Source organism: Pleuronectes platessa, chromosome 5 (assembly GCF_947347685.1).
Source record: "Pleuronectes platessa chromosome 5, fPlePla1.1, whole genome shotgun sequence".
Taxonomy (NCBI): Eukaryota; Metazoa; Chordata; class Actinopteri; order Pleuronectiformes; family Pleuronectidae; genus Pleuronectes; species Pleuronectes platessa.
The window spans coordinates 9,005,014-9,018,997 of NC_070630.1; the positions used below are offsets into that span (position 1 = coordinate 9,005,014).

Below are 13,984 nucleotides of genomic sequence, written 5' to 3' on the forward strand. Positions count from 1 at the left end.
AACTAATACGATGAACATGCGCGTCATACATGTCAAAGATCCAAATATCAGAATGGCTGCATTAGCATTTCGTTTGAAGAGCCACTGTGTCTGAGTGTAATCTCACAGAGGCGTATTCACATTATCACAGAAAAACAGCTCTGAGCACACCCAGCAGGGGAGCTCCAAAACTTACAATTTCTTGTGCTTTGACCACAGACTGTAAATAAAAGGCTTTGACCAAGCAGCTGTGTTCCCCACTGGAGGATGGAAAAAATTATGATAAAGTGAAGTTTCTAAATTTTAAAAGGTGTGCGATGACCCACATCAGGACCAAGCTAAACTATATATACTTTTAGCAAAGCATTAGCCTGCAGAGTATCAGAAACATTCTCATTGGGAGCTGGAGAATTGTAGCTACGGTGTCACCATTTGGTTGAGCATTGGAGGTTCACATGTGATAAATACTGCAGCGAGACACTTTCCCCCCTCAAAATAAAGTCAGAACAGACAATTCAAACTCAAGCCTTTCTCAGTCTGTTAATAATGATCTATGAGAATCATCAGAAACATCTGTCTTTTCAGTGAAGCAAAGCCACAAACCAGATTTTCACATTAGCATACAATTCATGACTCTAATAAGAATTTCATTATAACACTGTCTGTTTGCATCACCTTAACTTTTTCAGTATATTTTTGTGACTTGGAGTCCTTTAAAAAAAATAACAAATTAGGAAAACTGACGCAAGAAAATGAAGACTAACTGGTCATTTCTTACCATCATTTATCACAACACTAATATGCCTGAATGAAAATACTTGAATTGAAATTAAATTTGGTGGAACAACACACATTTAACTAGTATTTCTTTAATGAATATATATTTTAAGTAATTCACTTATTGTCATTCCAAGTTGCTTCAATGGCAGTTTGAAGGATATGTGAGGAAAATCAGGTAATGCGACTATATTTGCCTTTTGATCTCTAAATATGTATTATTACTTTATATGCTGTGTTGTATATATACATTTTTTAGAGTGATATCCTTATACTGATAAGACAAAACACTTGGAATCCACCTGTGTGTCCTCGTAGGTTAAACTCACTGCTGGTTATGATGTTATGCAAGGACAAATCAGTTCATAAACACCTATTGTGATCTTTTTAAAGGGTCAGTATCACCTATTTAACCCCAGTATATGATACCTTCCTCTTACCCTGACACTTAACTCCAAGCAGGCTTCCTGTACTTTGATGTGTGCAGTAACACGACCCGTCTCTCTTTCACTTCACTGTACATGTGACGAACAAACTCGGGTGGAGCTCATGGAAAACTTCATATCAATGGCCTCCGGATTTGAGGAGAACAATAATCTGAGTTTCCACTTTGTTACCAGACTCAGTTACGTATATCTTTGTTTTACCGACTTTGACTTGTATCTGTCACACTCTCTAAAACATCACTTCATCACTAACACATGTCTCACAATTAGTTAATTCTGTGGCCCACGTTTGAGGATGTTTCACTCAGGGACACCGAGATGTTTGGCCCCATGGTGGTGCTAGAGGGAAAGTCATCACAGTCAGGTTTCATTACGATAAAGTAGGATTCACCACTCTCTGTGTACCACTGTGTGCGTGTCCAGCCAAATAAATGCTGATATGATTGATTATTTCAAAATATTTGAGCTCATCAGAATTTGCAGATCAGTATAAAAGACTTTGTGAAAGTTGTCCTGTATTGAATTTTCTTTAATGGTTCATACATTTAAGTGCAATAACTCATCACGTGTCAGATATGCTGTCAAATTCAAATTACATTTAGAACAATACTGTCACAATACGTGTTAGTGTGAGAAATAAGAAGATGAAGACTTTTCAGTGAGCAGATGCTGTGAGTGGTGACAGATAAACCATTCACTCTGAGGGTTTGTTTCTTAAAGGTCCAGTGCAGCAAAAAGACATGACCCAGTGGTTTGGTATTAATTAACAAAGGACATATGACAATTAAGGAGATTTACAGCTTAATAGACCGATATTACACAGAGCTGGGATTAAAACAATAAGAAATATTTGAGAAAATAAATACTGAGTACTGAAATGTAAAGACTGATTGGATTTAAATGTAGGAAAACTGAACTGAAATGAGCTGAATATTTGTAATCCTCATTAATGTGGAATTTGAGGGTTTTTCCTTGAGAAGTCTCAATAAATACTGTTTTTTGATTGTTTGCCATCACATTTCTTAACTTACTTTATATTTCTTATCTACCAGAAAGCAAACTGCGACCACTCAGAGTCCTAAAATTGGCTTTAAAGATATTTGTTTGTGGTAATTGGTCACCTTTGTTAGACATAAGTCAGTTATTAAACGTTTTAATGGGTTTTATTGCGGCATTATCAATATTTGTTTTCTCCATTACATTACCCCTCCAGGTTGTTTTTATGACCAGTGACATTCATGCTCCAAAACATTTAAAAAGGTCACAACATGTACCAATATGTGTTTTCCTGGAACAACTCGAGCATGAACAAAGATATGAAAGCATTTGGAACCGCAGGGCTGTTGGTGGCACCACAGGTTACATTATAGCCACGTGGTTGATTCCCAAATTGTCACTCCAGTCATTATTTCATCAGATTTTTCTTGCTGCATTCAAATCAGTGTTTGAAAGCCGCCTTTGCAGAGTTCACCATTCGCAGCGGGAGTATATCCTCCACCCACTCATCAGGGGACGCCATCATGCGCTCCCACAGGGCCGCCTCATAGGGGGTTGAGTCCATCCAATCCACCGCTGCCCCATAACTTTTCCCTACAGACACAAATGAAAATACATGTATGTTTAGAGATAACGTGTTTTTATTACAGGGCGTTTCAAATAGATTTTGGCCCTTAACTACTTTCAAAGTATTTATTTTAGTTGCTGTATATAAAACAATGTGATGCTTGCGAACTGGATAGACCTTTCCCACCGATACCTGAGCCGACTCCGAGCCTCATTCCCCCGAGCAGGTGGCTTGCCAGCCTGTCCCGGTCCCACACGGTGAGCTCCACGCAGGCATCTGATAGGTCGGTCTCACTGATGCCGTCGTACACCATCGTGTGGTTAAACACCGGATCTGCGGTCCTCCGCAGCACGCGCGTCTTCTGGCGACTCTTCCTGCTCGTGTCTGGCAGCATGAAGCTTGACATGATGGGGAAAAGGAAATACAATGATTGACACAGCACGAAACAAGAATTCATATTCTCACTTGGGAAGAATGTGAACTTACCACTTAACGTATGGGTCAATGGTCGCCCTGATCAGAGGCAGGTTCTTGCATTCTTTCACCCAAATGTGAACCTCTCCAGTGTTGGGACCGTCTTTATTTACGCCTTTAGAGAAGAAATGACACAAAATGTTGTTGAACTTCCCATCGTTCTGTCCTGAGAAGCTAAAACTGTTCTTATCTGATCACCAACAACTATTTTAAGGAATAAATAGTTAAATCACAGACATTTGTGATTCATGGAAAAATCTGTGACAATATTCTAGTCATTTAATAACAGAATTCTGACTTCTGCTGTTCATTAGTGGAGGACATAAAAGATAATGGTACTGTTGATAGAACATCTGGCTGCACCTTCCCTCTCACTGTTTGAGTTTTAAAAACCAAATCAATTCACTCATCACAACAGGGATAACGTGAACTTTGACTTTTACATACGAATAAGAATGAGACATTTCTAGTCTTTGGTTATTTTCAGTTTTTCATCTGTTGTTAGAAACATTATCCTCATTTTTCCTAGGGGGGCTGACAGGAAAAATCACCGTAGAACGTCTGGAGCAACTGATTCGGATAGAGAATGTCCGGAGGTCAGTGCTCTTCTGAAAGTCGCATGAGACTGTGTACAGACCTTCACTGTGGGTGACCTGTGGCAGGAACCGTATGGCTAGTCTCATCTCTCCTTTCCCATTTGCTGGTGGTAGAGTGGGTGTAGTCTGCAACGTTAAATAAATAGTGTATTCAAAACTCCATCAGCTCCTTAAGTCCTCTGTCCACAGGTTATAAAGCAAATACAGGGCATGTGATCCGGTAGAGTCATCCAGCCGACAAACCACATTCTAAGATAAACTGCTGTTATTTGATCATAAAACAAGTACAGTGGAAAACGGGCCCTGTTGGCGTTTGTGTGTGTGTGTGTCTGTGTGTGTGTGTGTGTGTTTGTGTTTCTTCTTACCCTGGGTTTCAGGACTGAGTCGTTCATCTGGGTGTGGTCAAAGTCCCAATTGGAGAGTTCGATGTCGACCTCGCCGAGGAAGCTGTTTCTGCCAAACGTGTCGTTATGCCAAACGGAGAGAATGAGCGTCTGAGTCCTGAGGTACTCCATGCGAACCCGATACTGTGAGGACAGAGAAGAGGGAGAAGCTTTTTGTTTGCTGACTGTCGTCCGTGCCAAGTATTACAATTGACAGCGTGAGAAAGTCTCAGTGTCTGTTTTGTACAAGTGGCATCGAATCCTCTCTGATTCTTACTCGGAGGATCTCGTTGAACGTCGGATTTAACGTCTTCTTTTTCACAGATGTTTTCCTCTTTCCCAGATTTGATTTGTCAGGGACCAGGTAGCTTTTGACGTACCTTAAAGACAAAAACTAAAAACTAAAAAACTGAAATATACCAGAGATATACATCATAATTAAGAGTTAGAAGCCAAAATTATATGTTATTTTTCAAGTGCCAAAAACTGGTAAACTAAAATAAATTATTTCTAACATCCTATTCAGTAGACTGTACACTTTTCACAACATAGTTTCAGTTATATAGTAGATATATAAATATGACAGAAAGAATAATTTTCTGAATTTAATGTAAACCTCCTTTCTGTTTTGTAATTTATCAGCAAGTACATCCAAATACAAACAAATAGTGCAATGATGAATATGATCAGTTATGATACAAAATCATCAAAGTACCATATGTAAATATTGGAACTTAAAAAGAAATCCCGAGGCGGTGAATGTGGTGGAGTTGTGAGTTTGCAGCTTCCTCTCCTGTATTTGAATTGGGTTAGGGTCAGGTCGTCGGTTTAAAGAAAATTTACTTTAAGTATGAAAACATTATTGGAGAACTTGCTCTCAATGAATTCTAGCTGAATTACTCACGGATCCGAGCGCCCCCTCTTCGGGTCGACGGCAGCCAGGTCTCGGCACTCGGCCACGAAGATGTGAAACTCTCGGAGCTTCTGAACGTAGTTGATGGAAAACTGGATATTTCCCTGAACCTCCACATTCCCGAAGTCTGCGTTGTACATGGTCATAACGCTGCCACTCAGCTGGAGCACACACAATCAAGCAACCCGACATATTGGTTTGTTATCTACAATAAGTGGAATCGATGTAGAAATACTTTTTATCTAGAATTTGTGAAACTCTATCTATTATACACATCACAGACTGTTCATTGTCTATTATTGTTCTGTTAACTGGCTGTGATTTGTGTTTGAATATTTGCTTATATGTTTTGTCCACATGTCTATGTGCTAGCTGTTAATTTGTTGTCTGCTTGTTTGTTTATTTGTTTATTTGTGGTCTGTTCTCTTTTAAACATCAACCTGCAGAAGAAAATTACCCTGAAACTTGGCTAACTCTGGTATATTTATATGAACAATTGCGCTCATATCAATGAATGCACACTGTACCTTTCTTTTAAATAAAATTAAAAATTAAAATGAAATGAAAAGACATTTAAGACAAGATTTGTTTAAACTTAGACTGTATATAATGATGGAGGACATGACAGCTCCACAAAAGTGAAGCCAAAACATATGCATTGCCCCCTGGTGGCTGGCTGGAGAGCAGGTCATAAATCTGTGTCCCCAAAGTTAGTGGATGAGACATGGACCACCAAAGTTTTTCCGAGTGTTCATGTTTCTGCTAAGTTTGTTTTTAAATAGTTATGATGATGCTGTAAAAAACAGAGTTGAAATGTCATGATTGACAACTGAGAGTGACTTGTTATTGGTCGAGCACCTGTATGGGCGGGACCTTAATACAGCAGCTTAACTCCTTAATTGGTACTTTGCAAACTCTGGCCCCAAATGTCGTCCATCTTTATTTATAGTCTATGGTTTTAACTGAGGTGTTTTCAAACTGAATTTCTTTAGTTTTGAGAAAGAAAAAAAACAAACTGGCTGGTTCTGCAAATGTAAATCTCGAATTACTCCAGGACTGTTCTGAATAGAGCTAGTGCTAGTACCTCAACATAGAGGGTTATGGTTACACACATGTTTTGTTTCCTAACAAAAATTAGTAGCAGGTTAACGTCAGTCACAATTTACGATGAAAAGACAACAAGCAGAGCAGGTTAACGGGGGAGTGTCTTAATGTGAAGCTTGCTAATGGGTTTAGTGAAGCTTGCTGCCGGGTGTGAACATACAGGCGACATAGACGTCATGCCAGAGGAGCCAGTGAGGTTAGTCATCGAGCTGCCCTTCATTAGTCTTCCTCGCTGGTAGCTGTCCTCACAGGTGGAGTCAGCGTCCCTGTCAGCGTCCTGCAACACACACAGCAGGCACAGAAAGCTGCGTGCACGGGGAGGCAGAGCGGGCTTTGACCTACAGGACTGAAAGGTGAACGGGTGGTTTTACCTCCTTCTGTAAGAACGAAGGAACCGATTTGCTCATCTTCTTCAGGTGGTCGGGATCCGCGTATAAGGACGAGGAGGCTGACGGGATGGTTGAAGCTGAAGAGAGAGAAATATAAAGTATCTTGACCAGACTGCCGGGAGCAAACATCTCAGTCATGAAATCATTTAGGGCCATTTTTCACCATCACTGATGCGTCTGAGGTCAGCAGTCGAATCTTGCCCTGTGAAAAACACGTAAATCTATGTCACTCGAGATTCATCAGCGCATTAGGGGAAATTATCGACTTGGAAGACTAGCTCACGTTGAGATGAACACGTCGTCATGTCCTCTATACTTTTAGCCAGATTCTTCGGCCGTGCTTCTGCTCGCCTCAACGCTCTCCTGACAGGGTCTTGGGTTTCATCGTCATTTTCCCCTGCAGGAAGAAACAGGCTGGATTTACTGGGTTTGTTTGTTGGATTTTCATTCTACAATTAGCTGATTGTAAAAACCAATGATAGACAGTGTTTTTGATCGAGAGCAAGATTATCTTTTTGCTGATGTGTCTATGTTTGCCAACATGAAATGAGTAGCAGCTGGACAGTAGAGGGCACTAGACCCTCTCCGACCTGGATCAAAAGAATCTTTGCTCATAGACTCATTAACATTTGATCAAATTTAACACAAATTTAACCAATAGGAGGTTGTTCCCTACACACCACCACCAAACAGGTAGCAGCAGAGGGATGCAGCAGAAGAATTGAGACATATGGTTGCAGAGCATGCAACAGGGTTGTGATCATAGGTCGTTATGATAGAATAAATATAAAGATGGATGACATCTTGGCTTCACTTCTCCCCAAAAGGGAAGCCAAAGCATCTCCATCTCCCCCTGGTGGCTGGCTGCAGTATAGGTCATAAACCCTGCCTGCTCCATGTTAGTGAATGGGACATACAGTTACCCAAACTAAAAAATCTTAAGGCAAAGATTTTTAGGCAGTTGTATGTTGAAGTCTTCATGTTTGAGATACATTTGTTTTTAATTATTTATGGTCATGACACATCTTCCGCTGGATATATAAATCATGCCAGATATCATAGGTACATTTTGGATTTTGATAAAAATTAAAAAAGCAACAGCCACAACGGCATAAAATACTGAACAAAATAAATACTCAGTAAAATAGTTCAACAACTCTGAAAGTAAGCTGTCGTGAAACTGCTGAAGTTTTGGTGAAATGTTTATATTTCTCTGTGCTGTAGAAAAGCCAGAGCCCAGCCCACAAACCAAACACAGGCAGTTGACTGCAGGCACACACACTGTTTACAGAAATCTACTCCTGCCAACACAGACACTGACACGGACGTGATACGACGGATACAGCTGGATACGATCCAATGGGATAAGGATCTTTCTGTGACTATGCATTTAGAGGATTATGTAAATCCCAAAACAATCTCTGAAAGTTCTTTAGTGTTTGACGTCATCTTCTTTTGACATTTACTCCTGATTTGCTTTTACTTAATTTTAGGGTAATCAGATTTATTGTCGTTCTTCATTTAGTTGACTTAAAAATAACCAAATGAAATAGTTTTGGACACAAGACACAGGGTTTCTCTTTCAAATTTGTTTTCTTTAATGTCTTGTATTTAATTTTATGATAAACACATTGAGCAGAGGAACTTTCCTACTTTGTGATGAACTGATGATATTCCAATATTAGCTGGTAAATGTAGAATATTAACTTATGATTTTACACTGTAAAAAAAGAAGTTGGTGCTCACGGTTTGAACTGTTCCTGGACCAGGTTTCTGACGTGCTGCTCATAGACGATTCTGGGCCAGTATCCGAGCTGCTGTAGTTGGCCCACGGGGGGCGCTGACTCGTCTTGCTGCCCTTCCTGCCGTAGCGCTCCTCTGAACTCACCGGGGTGCTGGCTCTCATTGGACCACTCAGGTCAAAGTCATACCCGGATTTTCCCTCTGAGCCCTCGCTCTTCACAGCCGGGGCGAGCGAGGTGTGGACGCTGTTCTTGTCCGTCATGCCCAGGTAGTGCCGGTAGTCTCTGGGAACAAACGCCCGTGCACGTGGAGTCATAGTGTCGAGTCCATCCGACAGTCTCAATGGCATGGCCCCTTTTTCAGTGTTCTGCCTTTGCTTCCTGCTCTGGGAGTGGACGGGGCTTACATCCATTTTCTTCTGGACGTGATCTTTTTGGTCAGGAGCGCTCAGCGTGAACATGCTGGTGGCGCGACGCATTGAACTTCCACGACTGCTGGACTTGCCAAAGGTGTCTTGTCTGCTCTTTGGAGGCCGAGGCTCTTTTCCTGTGCTGCTTTGTGGTTTCGAGGATTTCTCCTCTCGACCAGAGTCCTTGGAGCCTCTTTTGGACTCAGCTGTCTTATAATTGGACGGGTTGTTTTTGCTGTCTATCACAGCTCTTGGCCCAGACCCCATCTGCCTATCATGTGGCGACTTGGATCGGTCCTGCGGAGATGGCTTCATGGCAGCCGGTCTTGTTTTCTCGACAGCTGCAGACAAACGGTAAATCTCGGCCTCGCTGCTCTTAAACTCCTGAGATGGAAACTGGGCTCCCACTGGCTCTTTCCTTTTGGGGCTTTTGGGTTTGTCGACGGTTATCGATCCTTTCGTATCTGACGCGGCATCACCCCAGAAATCGCGGAGATTGTTGAACTGCGATCGGCTCGCGCTGAGGCTCGGCGACAACTTATCTATCCTTTGATTCAAAGAAGGCAAGGTCAGATTCTGTCTATTAGAGTCTTCGTCATCGCTGCCTGAATCACTCCCAACTAACCTCAGATCATACTCGGACTTTGTAAATCTTTTATTTAGCTGATTTGCACCGCGTGTAACTTTACCCTCCCCAGGAGATTTAGACATGCCGGTGTAGAAAATGGGCTTGTTCCTCTCCTGCTCCCAGAAAGATTTGAGCTGCTTGATCCTCTCTGCTGTACTTTCCTGATTTGATGAACCTTGTCTGTGTGAATGAGGACTGTTAGTTTTCTCTTTATTGGACATATCCTCTTTTCTCTTTGGAGACATGCTCGACTGGATGTTCTTATCTTCACTTTCCCTCCGTTTCACTTCTTCACTCGAGCCTCTTTGAAGTTGTGCTATATAATCATTGCCACCTTGCTTGTACTCAGGTTTCGACAGCTCTTCCTGCAGAGGGGTTTCTCTTGATTGGAAGAAACTGTCGGGCTGTGAATTTAGTTTGAATGAAGACATGCTCTCAGACTCTGGACTCAGTCTGGACTCTGTCCTTGGCTGTGGCCTGAGTCGGGTTAAAATCTCAGTGTCTGAGCCTCCTCTGTCAGCTGCTTGTGGGCTGGATAGCAACTTAAAATAATCAGAGTTATATGTTGGGTCATTATTATTCCTTTGAGATAAAGAATGGTCCTGCTGGTTATTATTCAAGTGAACATTGTCTGCATCATCTTTCTGCTCTCTCTTGTCCCCATGCTTCGAGACGTACTTATCATTAACCCCCCTCCCGTTGTGTATTCCAGGAGCAGATGGCGTGTCGGACGCCGTGTGGGGTTTGTCCACGTTCTCCTCCTCCTTCTCCGGCGAGAGATAAGCAAGTGTTTGTCCTTCGTCGCTTGGCGTGATTGGATTCCTGATAAGTATTTTCGGGCCCATGTTGCTTTTTTCCCAGAATGACTTCAGATGAGAGATTTTTAGTGGTTGGCTTTCATCGTCATTATGCTTCACTTCCTTTGACAGCATTCTTTCCCTGGTGTCCCTCTGCACCTCCTCCTGTGTTTCACTCAACTCCGTCTTGCCTGCTCTGTCTGTGGCTCGAAACTCTTTGCCTTCATTAATCTGCCTTTGTAAGTGACCTCTCTGCGTTTCGAGAGCGTCCTTCGTTGTCTCTGTTGTATCTTCACTTCTTAATTTGCTTTCTACATGTTTGTCTGAGCTCTTTGTGGCCTCTGTGCGGTCGTCTGTACTCAGCAACTCGCTGCTGTCGCCGCTACGGCTGAACCAGTCCAGCACCTTCGCAATGGAGTCCTCATCGCTGGTGGGACTGGTCGCCTGAGTGGATAACTTGAACGCGTGTTTCTGACCGGATTTCTTCATTGTTTGATCAGTTTTATCGATGTAGTTGAGATCATAAGATATAGGGGGCTCTGCATCTGGAAAAGGAAGGTGTGGAAAGAAAATTGAATGTCTGATTATAATCAGAAAGTTCTGTCAGGTGAACACAGTCAGTTTGGTGACTCATTCTATCAAAAAAACACAAGTAGCAGCTCATAGACAAACTGGCACACAAACGTAATCTTGGCTGAATAAGTTTACACCCAATGAATCTTGCACCTTCAGCTCTGGATCTACTTTGGATACAGTGAATACAGCTCTACCCGAATAAAGTTTTGTGTTTCATTACTCTGTGTTTACACGACTATTACCTTATGAGCACCTCAATACATTACTGCTCATGGGTGCGTCACAGTGTCATGCTTTCCATTGTTTCCATCAGCCATCTTCTCGGTTCCAATACGCAGGATTTTGTGTTCAAATTAGTTTTGCAACATTTTAGCACTTTTGGAGAATAAAACCTTCTCGTTTCGACTCAGATACTCATTCACAAAATGACCATATACACTAATGTTTTTTATCTTTTTCACATGAGGGTTAGGGTCCCAACAAAGTCTTGCTGTTTTTTCTTAGGGTGATTTTATCCCAGACAATCACTAAAATGCCCTATACAAAATTATTATCACATCCATTCCTATACAATTTTCTTTCCTTACTATAGTAAATCAAATCGGATTCTTTTACTGGACTTACCCGCAATACTCCGTGTAAAACTCAGCTCCTCCGGCCTGGTTCCCTCGCTGCTGTTGATTTCTCTGTCCGAGCCCGGGATGCTGATGGTGTGCAGGACGACAGTTTCCCCCCCTGCGAGTTCTCTACGGGGTCTGATGGTCTCCGTCATCGCTCCTCTGCCAGGTTTCTCTCTCAGGGGACACGTCACCTCTGGTGAATGTGGTCAGTCTGAAATCACACAGGCACTTTTAATGAGTTTTGATTAAAGAATTGCGTAAAAGTTGTAAAAGGTGAAGGATTCATCCACGGACCTGTCTCTGGTTATAGAGGGTGGGCGTCTGTCCCTGTCTAGGCTGGAATTAGAGAAAACCTGAGAAACGTCACTCAGTGGCTGCTGGGAAGTCTCATCTGCAGAGCTGGATGGCTGAGACACCTGGTTAAACACTGAAACTGCACTTCTCTGAGGCATTTCCTCTTGATTCCGATACGACTGGTTCGAGCTCCCGCTGGACCCGCGCTGGAGGCTTCGTCTTGGAGCAGGAACGATCCCGAAAACCCTCCCTGAGCGTCCACACCAGGGCCAGTGCTCTGTAACTGGCTGCTGGAACGTCTCGAGAGAAATGTCCTCTTCTTTGGCACCGGTTTGAAACCTGCAGACGAGCTCTCTGATATGATGGAACCCCCTGAAGTCTGACTGGCCTCGTCCCAGGGCCACTCTTCCGATGAGATATGAGCTCTGAGGGAAACACAGCAGAAAGATAACAGAGGCATTGTGCCATCATAGATTCATTTGTTTGTATTCCAAATGTGGCAGCCTCACAAATGTGTTCATGTTATAAAATTCAATTCCAACCTGTCTCAGACGAGTCCTGGTCCCGACTGCTCGACTTGTCATTGTTACTTTGAGGTGGCTCAACAAAGATAGGAGACGTATAGTTGAAAGGGTTGTGCCTTGGCTGGAAGGAAAATTAATATAATCATCGTTTTACATTACAATGGCTGAAATATCTGACTGAATCATGGAAGAGGAAAAGTTTACTGAGAAAATCTGCTTAGTAACAAAAACACCTACTGTTCTCGGGGAGCGGAGAGCTGAATTCAGATTCTCCTTCTCAGCATCACTGGAGGAAAAGATGAAACGTTTAGAGGATAAAAGTAGATTTAAAAGAAAAACAGACACGAGTGATCATCAGGTGAGGTCGGAAAGATAAAGATCATGTTAATGGTATGTGTCCGCTGCTCTGATGTACACGCGTGTGCATGACTGAAGCCCTGCTAGCCCGGAAATAACTGCATCAATCCAATCAACTCAAAGGGCAAGGGAGAAAACTAAAGTCACAATACCTTATGTGTAGTGGGCAGATAACAAGATTAAACACATATATTTATGGGTGAAATTAAAAAAAACATTTGATGCAATAGAAACAAAGGAATTTCACGGTGAAGTCTCTCGTTATCTGACTGCAAACACAATCTATGCAACGACATTCTTGGGTCTTTTGTGTGTTTAGGATTTATAGACCTCCCCACAAAGTACAGAAGCTCGGCCAAAGCTAATATTGACCATTCTGTTAAAGAGGGGTATTAACTGTGCTCCAGGTATGGCACCAAGTCACTGAACACAGATACTCACATTGTGTGTTGTTTGCCAAGTTTTAGTCTCAGTAGAGACAGAACATCCTCCTCTGGGTAAGTCAAGTTACTCTTAAACTAGAATTACAGATAAAGTAGAATTTATTGCCTCCACTAACAAGTACAGTTCCAGTCTAAATACATGTTATCAGGTCAAAGTGACCTTGAACTTTGACCTCTGGATTCTAATCAGAACCGCAGACTTGAGATTTCAAGTTCAAGGGGCCAGGAACATGTTCTGTGATCCTTGATCTTTGACCACACAAATCTAATCAGTGAATCTCGGAGTCTCAGTGAAGGTTTGTACCAAATTTGAAAGAATCATCTCAAGGCGCTCTTAAGATAACGTGTTCACAAGGCTAAAAAGTTTTTTTGTCGGGCCAGTGACCTTGATCCTTTAAAATTGTATTTGTTTATCTTTGAATCCAATGAAAAATACCTCAAGGTGTTCCTGGGATGTTGGATTCATAAAACCAAAGACATGTTTTGAAATGTTACAGTGACCTTGACCTCTGAGCACTGAATTAAGTTCATCCAACTAAACATTTGTACCGAATTTGAAGACATTTTCTTTACGTGTTCACAAGAATGTGACAGATGGACAAGCAAAAAAACACAATGTCTCTGGTCACAATATAAAACATCATAAATATGATTAAAAGTATCATTAAAAAAAAACAATTCATTCAAAAAGGATCAAAGCATCCTGATACTTCTAACGCGACACTGACATCAGAAGTCACTTCTCACTCAGAGTAATTAAGCCGGGAGCTCTGTTGAATTAAACTTTCGATTTGTTTTTCCTTCATGTGTCAGTGTGTATCCTGCACACACACAACTGTAGCTGCAGCTGCCGGGCTATAAAACAGACATATTCCCAGTGAGCACCACCTATGTTTACACAGGCTGAGTCACAAGACACTGCACACTGCACACACACTGTTAGAGCGAGGAGGAGGAGGAGGAGGAAA

At 42.0% G+C, this 13,984-nt stretch overlaps 1 protein-coding gene across 1 annotated transcript; it reads right to left on the bottom strand.

The window, feature by feature from the left end:
• Positions 1 to 1,639: 1,639 nt before the first annotated feature.
• LOC128440761 (uncharacterized) lies at positions 1,640 to 11,834 on the bottom strand. Its single transcript, XM_053423580.1, has 14 exons — positions 11,693 to 11,834; positions 11,403 to 11,609; positions 8,372 to 10,747; positions 6,909 to 7,022; positions 6,789 to 6,827; positions 6,608 to 6,702; positions 6,397 to 6,513; positions 5,124 to 5,293; positions 4,497 to 4,599; positions 4,202 to 4,363; positions 3,878 to 3,962; positions 3,253 to 3,355; positions 2,959 to 3,164; positions 1,640 to 2,792 (listed from the first exon to the last, which is right to left on the bottom strand). Exons 2-14 carry the CDS (start codon positions 11,548 to 11,550, stop codon positions 2,641 to 2,643), a joined length of 3,870 nt encoding a protein of 1,289 aa, XP_053279555.1. The 5' UTR covers positions 11,551 to 11,609; positions 11,693 to 11,834; the 3' UTR covers positions 1,640 to 2,640.
• Between the last annotated feature and the right edge of the window lie 2,150 nt (positions 11,835 to 13,984).